Source organism: Populus nigra, chromosome 1 (genome assembly GCF_951802175.1).
Source record: "Populus nigra chromosome 1, ddPopNigr1.1, whole genome shotgun sequence".
In the NCBI taxonomy this organism is placed as follows: Eukaryota; Viridiplantae; Streptophyta; class Magnoliopsida; order Malpighiales; family Salicaceae; genus Populus; species Populus nigra.
This window is the reverse complement of record NC_084852.1, coordinates 33733388-33747579: the sequence shown is the minus strand read 5'-3', so window position 1 is coordinate 33747579 and position 14192 is coordinate 33733388. Positions and strand designations below refer to the sequence as shown.

Genomic DNA, 14192 nt, shown 5'->3' with positions numbered 1-14192 from the left:
TGCCAGCAAACTTTCATTTTGCAGACTCTGCAGCAAACAGCAGGTGAACCCAGTGTCATCAGGGATAAACCAGCTCATTAGGGACAAGATGCTGCCTTCAAGACTTGTCTAAACTGTGAAGGTGGTCACCACTACTATAAGGTACACAAACCCAAATGTGATTTTTCTAATTTTGATGGTGAAGATGTGTATAGCTTTATAAACGCAATCAATATTTTGAAGTAGAGGAAGTTAAGAACTCTAAGAAACTTAGATTGGCTTCTTACCATCTTGATGGTATAACCCTTTATTGGCACCAAAATTTAATGAGGAGTTTGGGAAACCAGGAGGTATCTTGGGAAGAATATGTTGAAGCTTTATGTGCAAGATTTGATGGGCAAAAAGATCCATTAGAGGAACTTATGGATCTTAGGCAAGTTCAAAGTCTGGAGGCATATATACATGATTTTGACATACTATAGAATAAGGCTGATATTTACAAGCTTTTATGTTCTTTATGGGGGGATTGGAGATTGAAATTAAGAATCTAGTTAAGATGTTTGAACCGAAAGCCTTGAAACAAGCTTACAACCTAGCTTGATTATAAGAAAACACTATCTTATGAACATAACCATCACAACCTTCCTAAATATCCCTCCCAAGGCATAACCTAAACCAAACTTATTCACCAAAAAAATCACCATAGAAACTCACCTCTGTAAATACCAGCAACCTAAAACTGCCTTAACATAGCTTACTACCCACTCTAACCCAAAACTATAATCGCAAAGTTCCTTTTGAACCTACTAGACGTTTGAAGAATGGGGAAATAGAGGAAAGAATAACAATGGGTTTGTGTTTTTTGGTGTGATGAGAAGTTTGTTTCTGGACATAGGTTTAAAAATAAAAGGCTCAATTCTCTTTGCATTATAAGTGATGAAGAGGAAGTAGTAGAAGGGGAGATTGAAGAAGACAATTTTGAACCTGAAGAAGTTACTCCTCAATTTCTATCAATGCTTTAGAGGGTACTGTGAGTTTTCATACCCAGTAACTAGCAAGGTTGAGAAATAATCAATCTTTATCATGGTTGACTTTGGAAGTACACAACTTTCTCAATTCTGAAGCTGCCAGTAGATTACAATATAACCTTACTACTATAAAACCCTTGACAGTGGAAGCAATTGGAGGAACAATGTGTTGCACAGCTCTATGTAAGAATTTTGAAGCTAATGTTTCCATTTTGGACCTAAATAACTGTGACATGATGTTGGGAATTCAATGGCTGGTCATGCTAGGTGACATTGTGTCAAACTATAAAGAATTGTGGATGTCATTCAATTGGCAAGGAAAAAAGATGTTGCTCAAGGGCAACGATCCGGCTCACTTGCAATCTATTAGATTTGAGCAACTCAACAGTCTGCTAGGGTGTCCTTCACAGTGGGCAGAAGTTAGCTTATACAGTTTGAGAATCATTAAAAGGGTTGGTATCACAGTTGTTCTATGTCTTACCACTTTAAATCCAGTTGTGGAAGGAAACACTGCTTTGGAGCATCTTTTAAAGTACTACTAAGAGGTGTTTAATGAATCAAAGGGGTTACCGCCCCTTGGATCTCATGATCATGCTATACTTCTCGAGGATGGAGCCCAACCTATCACTTAAGGCTTTACAGGTATTCTGGCTTATAGGAGGGTGTTGTAGAACGAACGGTCACCGAAATGGAGTCGGGGGTAGTTCAACCTACTTATAACCCTTTTGCTTCCCATGTGGTTTTGGTCAAGAAGAAGGATGGGTCATGAAGATTGTGTTGAATATAGGACTCTTAATAAACTCATTATCAAAGACAAATTCCCCATACCCCTAGCGGACGAGTTATTGGAGTAGTTAGCGAGGGAAACTATATTTTCAAAGATAGATTTAAGATTTGGGTATCATCAGATTAGAATGACGTCATAAGATGTATTTAAGAATGCTTTTTAGGACTCATAATGATCATTATGAGTTTTTAGTTATGCCTTTTAGTCTCACCAATGCTCCTATCACATTTCAGAGCTTGGTGAACGAAAACATCTTAGAAAGTTTATATTGGTGTTTTTTTTATGATATTCTAATATACATCAATTTTATGTCAGACCACCTAAAGTATTTGAAGATAGTGTTTGAATTGTTAAGTGTCCATAAGCCGGTAGCCAAGAGAAGTGTGTTTTTGGTAGTACTCAAGTGGAGTATTTGGGCCATATCATTTCCAAGGAAGGAGTATCCACTAATCCACAATAGATCAGGGCTGTAGTGGACTGGCCTCCTCCTAGGATTGCTAAATAGTTGAGAGGATTCTTAGGCCTCACTAGGTACTACATGAGATTTGTTAAAGACTATGGAACCATCAGTAAACCTTTGACTCAATTGTTGAAGAAGGATGTATTCGAATGGAATGATAAAGCTACAAAAAACTTCAAACTTTTAAAGGAAGTTATGACACAACCTCCTGTTTTGGCACTACCAGACCCAAACAAACAATTTGCATTAGGACATGGCATAAAAGCAATGTTAATGCAAGATGGTCATCCTATAACTCATATCAGTAAGTCTTTAGGCCTTGGAAAACAAGCTCTATCGATCTATAGAAGGGAAATGTTAGCTATGCTTCGTGTAGTAGCTAAATAGAGGCATTATTTATGGGGCAAACATTTCAAAATCTGCAGTCTTAAGTATCTTCTAGAACAAAAGGTATCCTATCCTTAGCATCTATAGCCAAATTACTAGGTTTTGATTATGAAATTGAGTACAAGAAGGGAATGGTGAATGTAGCAGTTGATGCCGTATCAAGGACTTGTAATGGTGAATTGTTCACTATGTTGGTGTCTACTGTTTCCACCAACATTATGGAAGAAATTAAGAGATCTTGGGAGCAAGACAAGGCTATACAGGGTATCATAGTAGACCTACAGAAGGATCTTGGATCTCACCCTCAGTATAAGTGGGCGAACAATCATTTGAATAGGAAGGGAAAGATTGTGGTTGACAATGACCCTATACTTCAACATAAATTAATCTTCTTATATCATGATACAACTAAGGCGGACGTTTTAGAGCTACAACTAAGAGGGCAGGGAGTCTTTATTATTGGAGGAAGTTACAGAAACAGGTGAGGCAATATGAGAGATAATGCACTACCTGTCAAAGGAATAAACCAGAAAATGTACTCCTTCCAGGGTTGCTACAACCATTGCCCAGGCACCATTTACAGACATCAGCATGGACTTTGTAGAGGGACTACCTAGATCTAATGGCAAGAAGTTATTTTTGTGGTGGTGGTTTACTTACAACTTATAGTCAACGATAGAGATACTATTTTTTCAAGTCAATTTTGGAGAAGCCCTTTTGCCTATCAAAAAGTAGAGCTGCACTCTTCTACTACCTGTCACCCACAAATGGATGAACAAATGAAAGCAGTTAACAAATGCCTAGAGAACTACTTGAGATGCATGACTGGTAAAACTCCACATCAATAGTCAAGGTGGCTTTCACTAGTAAAATGGTGGCACAACACCAATTATTATTCTTCCATATGGTCAAGCACCACCACTTCATATTCCTTACTGCCCTAAAGACTCCAACATTTGGATGAACTGTTAACAAAAAAGGAGAATATGCTACAATTACTCAAGAAAAACCTCAGATCAGCGCAAAACAAAATAACACAGGTGGCTAACAAGAAGAGAAGTGAAAGGTCATTTAATATGGGTGTACCTAAAGTTGTAACTACATTGACAGAAGTCCATGGCACAGAGGATTTCACACAAGTTATCAGCTAAATACTATGGTCCATACAAGATCATAGAACGAATTAGAGCAGTGGATTATAAATTACAATTGCCTTCCACTGCTTAATCCACTCAGTTTTTCTTGTTTCATAGTTAAAGAAACATACAGGAAACAAGAAAGTGTTTGATAACTTACCAGTCATGAATGGTGAGGACTCCCCTCAACCATTGACAGTGGTGGACAAGAGGATGGGGAAAAGTCGCAACTAAGTTGCCACCAAGTTAGTTATCAAAGATTAAATTTAATTAAAACTAAAATTTAAACTCAATAGAAGAGTTCAAAACGTTTTGACTTGGTGTGGTGGAAAGTTAGGTTTCTTCAGAATTGTTTAAAGCATTACACTATCAATAGACTGTATAATCCTGACTTGAAGTATCTGTTTTTTTTTCCTTCCTTAATCTGAACTCAATAAATTAGTTCGGCATGATACTAATGGAAAGTTAGTTTTTTTTTTAAAAAAAAAAAAATTCCCTTGCCCCTTGTACTACCCGTGTAGATGATGGCGGTACATCCATTGAGAAAAAAGTGCCATCCAATCCTGCAAGAGTCATTGAAATGAAAGTATAATTGTATTTGCTTTTTATTTTAAAATACATCAAAATAATATTTTTTTATTTTTTAAAAATCAGATTAGCCCACGAACACTCTCCAAATCTAATATGGCAGAGTACACACTAGCATTGGCATTTACCAGTAGGCCAGATTAGAACAACTGCTGTGCATGTTTATATTCAGACGGTTGCACTGCTACGGGTGTCCTCAGAATCTGCCTAGTATAAACTGGCAACCCTATCTTAGTAATAACCTGTGCCTGCTGGATTTGACGGGGAATATCACTTCTGCTAGAGATCAACATCCACACATTGAATTATGTTTTAAACTTTCGTCAAAAACTTGAAGAAAATTGAATAACAGTCCCAGCATCCTCATTCAAAACCAAACCAACTACATAATTAGGAAATGTAAATTAAACTAAATACCATCAAAAAAGTGAATCGTACCCCCATTAAACAATGTTCTCACAAAACTCCCCAATACATAATTTGCATGTAAATCTATAACTGGGTGCCCAGATGACACCCAAAAAGACTCACAGCTTAAGCAGATGCTGCTGCACCCTTCTTCCTTGGCTCTGCTTGAGTGCCTGATCAAAAGCCAGTCAACAACGTCAAGATAACAGAAAGGAATCATTTTAACCCCAATGTAGTATTTATTAAACTAAAAAAGAAAAATGGCCCTCAAAATTAGACGATAAAGCTATTTACCTTCTCTGAAACCACTCTTGAACCTGCGAGGGACATTGCGGAGATACCTCATCCTTCCGGTTCCAGTTGTCTTTCTCCGGATTGCCTTCTCACTCCAGTTGTCTGAAACCACAATAAAAGAACACAAAATCCACCAACTTGTTCACAAACCAAACTACACAAGTTCAAGCACAAGTCACATATTTAAAAGCTAAACGAAAATGACAGCCCTCACAATTATCTTCATAAACTGGTTAATCAATGCAAATAAATTATACATGGGAAGCTGACACAGATCAAAAGGCAGGAAATGGGGCTTGAATCTTTAAAAAATGGGAAGAAAGGGGCTCTGGGTTGAACATCATGGTTTCCCCCATATAAACAAGCTATACACAACACTACTATTTACAGATAATGGAGCAACACAGCCATACCACTACAAATATACATGTTCTTTTCACAAACACAAGACTTGCTTGTTGGCTATAAAGAAAAGAAAAGTGGTTCGAGATAAACAGCTAAGCACTTAAGGCTAGATACATATAGAAGCCTAACACACACATACAAAGATGAACAAAACGATATCAGATCAACATGAAAAGAGAGCATTGACTTGAAAGCAAAAGAAAAATTACTTCCAGATAAATACCCAGATTGATTCAGAGTTCAATACGCAGAAAATGAAGAAAAAAAAAACATACATTTCCTCTTGCGGGCAGCAGGGAAAGCACAGGCAGAGCAACGGCTCTTCTGGAGGTGGAAGCTACGTCGGCCACACCTAACACAGAGGGTGTGGGTCTTGTTCCTCCTCTTACCAAAACTCCCTGTTCCCTTCCCCTGCCATTGTTACAAACACACACCCATACAATCAATTACCAAATGCAGTTCGGAGATCAAAACAGAAAAACGATTTTTACAGAAAGAGAGAAGAAGAAAAGGATTGAGCTTGTTAGCGATACTTTACCATTGCAGCAACAGATGCAGAGAAACCCTAGAAGAGCTCCTGTTTTTTTGTTTTTTTTGTTTTTTTTGGGTATTAAAGAGAGGATGCAGCGGCGTTCAAGAGTCATATATACCATGCGCTAGGGTTTTAATAAGATCGGGCTGGGCTTAGTTCTTTTATCAGAACCTGACTTGGAAATAAATTCTAATAATTATGTTATAGTCTAGGCCCAGTTTGGCATCTCTCTCCATGTTTTTTTTTTTTAAAAAAAAAAACAAAACCTTCAAAAATATATGTGTGATTAAATAAGATGATATGATCACTGCCGCATCTTATTTAAATAAAGTATTTGTAGCATCTTATATTTATTAAATCTGTGTTGGAAAAAGAGAAATTTAAGTGTTACGTTACTACTCCTATGTAGACATTTAAAAACCAGTTCTTCCATTCGTTTTGGTATTTAGAAAACTGAAAATAAAATTAGCATTATCTCCATATTTTACTTTTTATTGTACTTTTCATCATGAGATCACCTCATCATCATTGTTGTCATTTATGAAAAAATCTCGATATTTCTAAAAATCTTGATATTTTTATATAAAATCTCTATATTTCTAAACAAAATCTTTATATTTTAAAAAATTTATTAACCTACCATATTTTTCAAGAGTTATCTTTTAAAGTAACTGCCACAATGTAACATTGGCACCTAGTCATTTCATAGATGTAGATATAAGAGAAGAAATCCTAATTAATTAAGTTATTGATTCTCAACCTTATTATTTGAGGGTCATTTCTTGCTTTTGCAAGACAAAGAAATTACCTTGAAAACATTTTTTTCAATCACAAAATCAATTTTTTCCGTTAACGAATTCATGACACTTCCTATGAGCATAAAGTGTAAAATACAAACCAACTAATTTTCCTTCAAGATCTAACAAAAGGATCTTCCAGTTCAAAAGGCAAAAATATGAATTATGGCATCATTAATTCAATATCAAAACTACTTATAAAAAGAATTGAGTGTTGCATAAAAGAAAAAAGAGAGTTGATTTTTAGGAGTTTTTAGCATAGGTTGATGATGTGGGATATTAGTTAATGAGACCAATAAGTGTTTATTTTTTTTTTTTACAACTTGTTTTTCGAATTGCTTTGCGTTTAGAAAAACATTAAATTAATGCTTTTAAAGCTAATAGAGATATATTTTCTAGACATTATCTAATTTCCTCTTACTGTGGCCACTCATTTTCTAGTGAAGAACTTCATGGCCAAGTACTTGGCACCGATCATCATATTTATTTAGTGGAGAAAAGATCTTTCGAGGATGGCATTTTAAGCCAAATACATCTTAATCACCATAAAGGCATGTTAGAGTGTGTGACATCTAGGATAGTTACCATTGATTATCAATATGTATATGACTCCTTTAACTGACATTTTTTTTATCTTCTATCTTTATCAAGGGAGTTTTTATTATAATCAATTTGGATAGAAGAATGCCTAATTATTCTATGACTTTCTTTGAGAGAACGTTGACTGCATTTTCGTCATACATGAACGCCCTATATAGTACTAATCACTAGAATGTTCTTATGAGGAAAGCTTACCTTTTTTTCATCCTTGAGGGTGAATATGATAGGTTTATGCCATGGGTTTAAGAGTTGTGAGGCAGCCAATACTTGTTTTCATAAGTTTTTTTTAGCTCAAAGTACTGCCTGCCAAAATCCTACTTAGGATCATATTGATTTCATGCAACATTTTAAAAGGTGTAATGGTCTTTTTTTCTTTTTCTATTTAAGTTGTATCTCATTATTGATAATCTATTGGAGGTAACCTTTAGTAATCAATCTTTTTATTTTCTTTTTGAGAGCGTAATAGTCTTTAAGATCATACCTTCAATCTCTGTAAGAAGAAGAATATTAAGGTTGCGTAAGCTAACATCACTTTTTATTAAAGGAGGATATTACATAAATTCTCTTATTTTAATTATGAATAATTTAGTTTAAGAGGTGTTTAAATTTATGGTCATGAGCTTAGAGAACACCAATCGACTGTAAATCGAATATTAGGTTCTTTTTAAATGCCTTAGGACTTCTGAGAGACCAATGATGCGTGAGAGATTATTATTTTAATCTCTGAAACAAACAATATTCTTGTTTAGCCACACTTGTTTTCTTAATAGAAAATATGATTTTTCATTACCTAACTAACATTAAGGAGGGTTAGATCTAAAAAAAAGTGTATAATCATTCATATAACATATAATTTTGTGAAGTATGTGATGAGTCTAAAGTTTCCATTACAAGAAAAGGAATGGTAGCTATCCAAATCAAGAAGAATATTGTCCATACCATCTGCGATATTTTCTTTGTTTCAGAATGAAAAATAAATTTACTTAGCATTTCTCAGCTTCAAGAAAAAGGGTATGAATTTTATATAAAAATAGAGTACATAGAATTGAAGATGACAAATTGGGTTTAATTTCTAAAGTTAGTATGACGAAGAATCACTTGTTTTCTCAATATCTTTAAAATGGTACTCGTTCATGTTTTTCTACGAGATTAAAAGAGGAAGCATAACTATGATATTTTTTGCTATAGATATTTTAATTTTAGCTGATTGAAAATTATACATCAAAACAATATAGTGACAGACCTTCCTCTAATTTCAATTCCTTCTCAAGTTTGTGATGAATGTGTTATTAATAAATAACACCAGAATCAATTTTCAAGAGGAAAATCATGGAGATCAAGGAAGCCATTAGAGCTTATTCATTCTCATATTTGTGGGCTAATTACTCCACTTTATAATGTAGGTAAAAGATATATAATCATCTTTATATCCGAAAATTTTGGTTTATTTTTTGCAAGAAAAATCTAAAGCTTTTGAAGTCTTTAAGAAATATAAAGCACATGTTGAGAATAAAGATGATAAACCAATAAAAGTTATTTAAACATATTATAGTGAAGAGTACGGACTCATATGAATTTGAAATTTTTTGTAAGACCCATAGAATCAAGAGGCAACTTACCATAGTTTATATACCTACATAAAATAGTGTTTGTGAAAGGAAGAATCAAAATATTATAGATATGATGCAAAGTTTTTTAACAAGGTATTGACTTGAAGTAATAAACTGGAGCATTCATATTTCGAATAAAAGTCTCACACTTTATGTTGGAGATAAGACACCGAATAAAGCTTGGAGTGGACGAAAATCATGATAGATCATCTTATAATTTTTAGGTGCATTGCTTATGCCTAAATTTCGGATAAAAAGAGGAAACAAATTGATGACAAGAGATAAAAATGTATTTTTCTTAGTATTAGTGATTATTCAAAAGCTTATAAATTATATAATCATAGCACCAAGAAAATTATTGTTATTGATGATTTTAGTTTTTATGAAGCTGAATCTTGGACATGAAACAATGATGTTGTTAAAAAAATATTCAAGTAGATTTAGATGATAATAATGATTAAAAAAGAGAAAAGCCTATGAAGGAAGCACCACAACTAGTATATGATCAAAGCATATCTAGTAGTAGAAAACTAGATTGATGGCCTGGACAACACTGCAAGCTAAACCAATTTTTTTTAATCTGAAAGAAAAAAAGAGCCGATCATGTTTTTAAGGAAGAGAGATAAAATCAATAATTAAGTTAAATTTTGATTGTTTGATAATACGATAAAAAAAAGGTAACAACAACAAAAAACAAATGAAAAAAATATTGTTATAGGCAAAGCTGTGTTAACTTGTGGAATCCATGACCTGGACATGAGATATGTCAAGATTACATGACTATTATGCGTCCTAAATTATAAGGTCGGGATAATCAGATAGAAAAAGAAATTGACAATAAATAAAAATTAAATTGTAAAAATTAAGAGACAAATATAAATCAATATATTTAATAGCGCAACACTAGTTATTTACTCGATTCTGTTTAAAGAATCTGTTTTTTTTATTAAAATTAATTTATAATAGAAATTAACAGACATATAAAATTTATTAAATAAAACAAAAGAAAAAAAATACTATATAAGGCGCGCGCGCGCACACACACACACACACACACACACACACACACACATATATATATATATATATATATATATATATATATATATATATATAATCGATGAATCACACTAACCTCATGAAAAATTAAAGACACCTAATATAATTAAAAAATAATTACTATTTAAAAAAGGTTAAATAAAAAAAAATTACATAGGAGGTGTATTAATTAAAAAAACTTAAAAAAAATTAAAAAATGTATTAATTGAAAACAAATACCAAAAAAGAAAAAACCCAAGCGCGTGGGCCTTGAAGCCAAGACTCATGCGCTTGGGCCTACTATTTTTTTTCTTTTTAAAAGGGTAGACGACATGACATCCCTCCTATTTCTTCTTGAGAAAAAAATATAGACAGATGACAAGTCGCTTGCTGTGGTAGACAACCTTTTGTTTACTAGCCCATATACCGACTACTACCGTGGTGGCTGCAAAATTAGGCCTATGAGTGTTTCACAAAAAAAAATACCTATTTTTCAACCTATTTCAATCACAAAACACAAAGAATCTATTTTTAGATATCGTTGTTGATTTAGGTAAGTTTTTAAATTTATTTAAAAGATTATAGATCTGCTAGAGAGATAGACTATTTAAAATAAAATATTTAGTAATAAAATTTTGAATTAAAATTTTTATGTCATCCCTATTCAATATAATTTTATGTTATTTTGCTTGCTGTTTTTCTACGTACATAAAAAAAAAAATTGTAGAATTCACACACTCTCTCAAATTTATTTGTTTTTTGGTAAAAATCTTACACTATTTATTAGTTTTGAACTCTTATGTTCTTCCCCCGTGTCTTACTCCCAGGAAGATTCCAGTAATTAGTTTGTGGTACACAAATTTAGTTAATATCTTTATTACAGTGGCTGGAGAAGGTATTCTAACCCAACTTCTTCAACTATTTTACATTGTCTTTTTTTTTTTAATGAAAATTACAAAAGGGCCGGTTTAATACATCAAAATTGGATTCATAACTCCAAGTCTCCAATTAGCATAAACTAGATGGGTGACTTATGCTATTTTTCAGGTCAGTCTAAATTGTTTTCAATGCGAGAGAAGGATGCTAAGGCGACGAAGTGTTTCTAAAAAGCAAAAAAGAAAAAAAATAATAATCCAAGAGGTAAAAAAAAGGTAAAAAACTATGAAGCTCTAATTTAAATAATACAAATAAAAAAAATACTACTACAACAACAAATAAACTAATAAAAAATTAACAACAAAAAAAGTAAAATAACCGGACCCGAGCCCATCCGGGTTCACATACCAAATTTACAACTTAGTTATGATATCAAGGTAACCTTATAGAAGCAAATTGAATAAAATTATGAGGCTCAATTACCAAATAACCTAATGCTAAAAGGGTGAAACCAAAACAAAAAATTAATATTAATAAAAGCAACAAAAAAAAAGTCTAGAGTCAAATCAGGTTAACCCACTAACCCTATTACCATGAACATAAGATTGAGATAACCTCATATAAATGAAAGTGAAAAAAAAAGCTTGAAAACCAATTCTTAATCAATCAAATACTGAAGAATAAAATTGAAAACAAAATCTATTTAAAAAAAAATCAAATGTTGAAGGTTCTTATTTGATAATGAAACAAAAAATAAATGAGAACGTAATAACCTTATAGAGAGTAAAATGAGAAAAACTTGAAAATTAATTTTTAGCAAATAGAATGTAGAAGGATGAAATTAAAGAAAAAATATAATTTAAAAAGTAAAAAAAAAAACTCGGCTTGAGTCCACCTAAGTTACCGTTCAAAATATATGTCGTCATGATATTGGGGTAATCTTGTTGAAAGCAAATTAAATAAAACTATGAAACTCATTTATTAAACAATTTAATGTTTAAAGGTGAAACTGAAAAAAAAATTAATTAAAAAAACAATAAAAAAAGATTCGAGTCAACATGAGTTAACCTGCTAACTCCGCTATCATGGGTATGAGATTGAGGTAACCTCATAAAACAAACAGTGAAAAAAAAATCATGAAGATCAATTCTCAATAAATCAAATATTAAAGGATAAAATTTTAAAAAAATTAATTTTAAAAAAAGACTAAATTTAACACGTATTAACCTTTAAAACCTGTGACCTTTGTCGTTAGTCTTGAAACAACCCTATAGAAGACAAACCCTAAAAAATAACAAAACAAAATACATAGAGATGAAATTGAAAAAACAAATGCAATAAATAAGAATCCAAAATAAAACAAATAGCAATATAAAAAATGAGGATCAAATCTGACATAAAAATAAATAGAAATCTAATGCCGAGAAATGAAATTGAAAACAAAATTCAATTAGAAAAAAGATAAAAAAAAAAGCAACAATCAAAAGAACGAGAGCCAAATTTGATTTAGAAATTAAATGAAACAAAATGATGAAGGACAAAATTAAAGAAAAAAATCAACTAAAAGAAGTTAAAAAACTAAACAAATAACAATAAAAAAACAAGAATCAATAAAAATAAATCACAGGAAACTTTTATATTTTGACAAGTAGAAAAGAGAAAAAAAAAATCCTTCAGAGCCTAACTGTTGTGCCGCCATGCACATTCTTGACCATAAGGAAGACTATATTGGGACACTTCTAACTCCTACACAGAAGGCGGGATTTAGCTGTTAGATGATGTGTCATGTGCTATCCACTTGTTGATACGTGCACACACCAACTATTTTTTTAAAAAAATTATATTTTATATTTGTTAAAATATCAAATTGCCTCTTATTTAACTTAATAATTACTAAAAAACCAATATAAAAATATAAAAAAAAATCCTTGGATGGAAGTTAACTAACCTTTTGCTTTTAATAGTGATTTAGTGATTTTATTGTGCTCACAAAATATAAAAAGATTATCTTGCTCTTGTTCAATCCAAAAATTACTAATAGCCTATGTGAAAAAATATCGGATCACCTTCAACTACAAGTTTAATAATTTTTCTTGGAATAATAAAATAATCATTTTATTATTTCAATCAATAATAATTTATGCCTTAGTATATCAGGGAAAAAACTCATATCTTTTATGTTCATATTAATATTGAGATCTATAATCTATCAAGCCTTGCAATTTTTAGTTTTACACATATAAATAAATGGATCTTTTCTCATATACTTATTGAGTTCTCTTTTGCTAGAAGTTCATTTTACCTTTTGTTTGTGGAGTTATATTATTTGATCGATTTTTGCTATTTTTATAATTGTTTTTTTTTAATTAGGTATTGATTAAAAGTCGAAGATATTTTTTCCAAAATAAGAAGTAACCGATCATTCGTGAACAGAAAAAAGGCCTCTAAACTTTTTTTTTTTTCTTAAAAAACAATCTCGAAATGCACATGAGCAATTAATGGCAAGTTGGCAACAAGTCCATGGCCTGCCTATATACAACAATAGAACATTTGTCACGTGTAGATTTTATTAGACAATTGAAGCAAAGAAGATGTTATGGTGTGGTTGAGTGCACCAACGACATACATTCCCAGCCATCCAACTCACACCACGTATCCAAATTCCAACAGGTAAGCAATTGAGTTCATATCAGAATACATCTCTGTCAACACAAAAGTTATTAGAAAAGAGTTTATTATGAGTTATAGAATTCTCCATGTTTTCATATTTTTAGCATCGAATAAAGCCACTTTTATGATTACTACTATAAATTTCCTTGGAATGAAATGGTGTATCTATCATCATCAAGATTTCCAAGTTGGAATAAATATAAATACCAATGAAAATTTTCATCAATAAAAGTGATAAATGATAATATTTCCAAGTGGAAATGAAGAACTCGTCATTGTTTGGAGTGGTCGTAGTATTCTCTTCGTGCATAAATATTGAGAGACTGCGTGTGAGGTTTAATTCTTTCTTGTCCCTGGCTGTGTCAACATTTCTTGGATGCGACACCTAGCTGATTAATTGGGTGTTCTTCATAACATTTGAGTTTGGCTCATACTGGTTTCCAGCTTGAAACTTGATTTTTTTTTTTTCTGATATACTACAATAAACAAAGCCTTTCTTTTTTTGTCTCTCTAAGTTTAAGCTTCTGGTGAATCCGAGTTTCGGGTTTCAAGACCAAATTTGAGAGAAGTTGAAAATCTTAGACACGGACGAATATG

At 32.1% G+C, this 14192-nt stretch overlaps 1 protein-coding gene across 1 annotated transcript; it reads right to left on the bottom strand.

The window, feature by feature from the left end:
• Positions 1-4670: 4670 nt before the first annotated feature.
• LOC133671466 (large ribosomal subunit protein eL37x) lies at positions 4671-6119 on the bottom strand. Its single transcript, XM_062092239.1, has 4 exons — positions 6011-6119; positions 5748-5883; positions 5068-5169; positions 4671-4946 (listed from the first exon to the last, which is right to left on the bottom strand). Exons 1-4 carry the CDS (start codon positions 6011-6013, stop codon positions 4900-4902), a joined length of 288 nt encoding a protein of 95 aa, XP_061948223.1. The 5' UTR covers positions 6014-6119; the 3' UTR covers positions 4671-4899.
• Positions 6120-14192: the final 8073 nt, after the last annotated feature.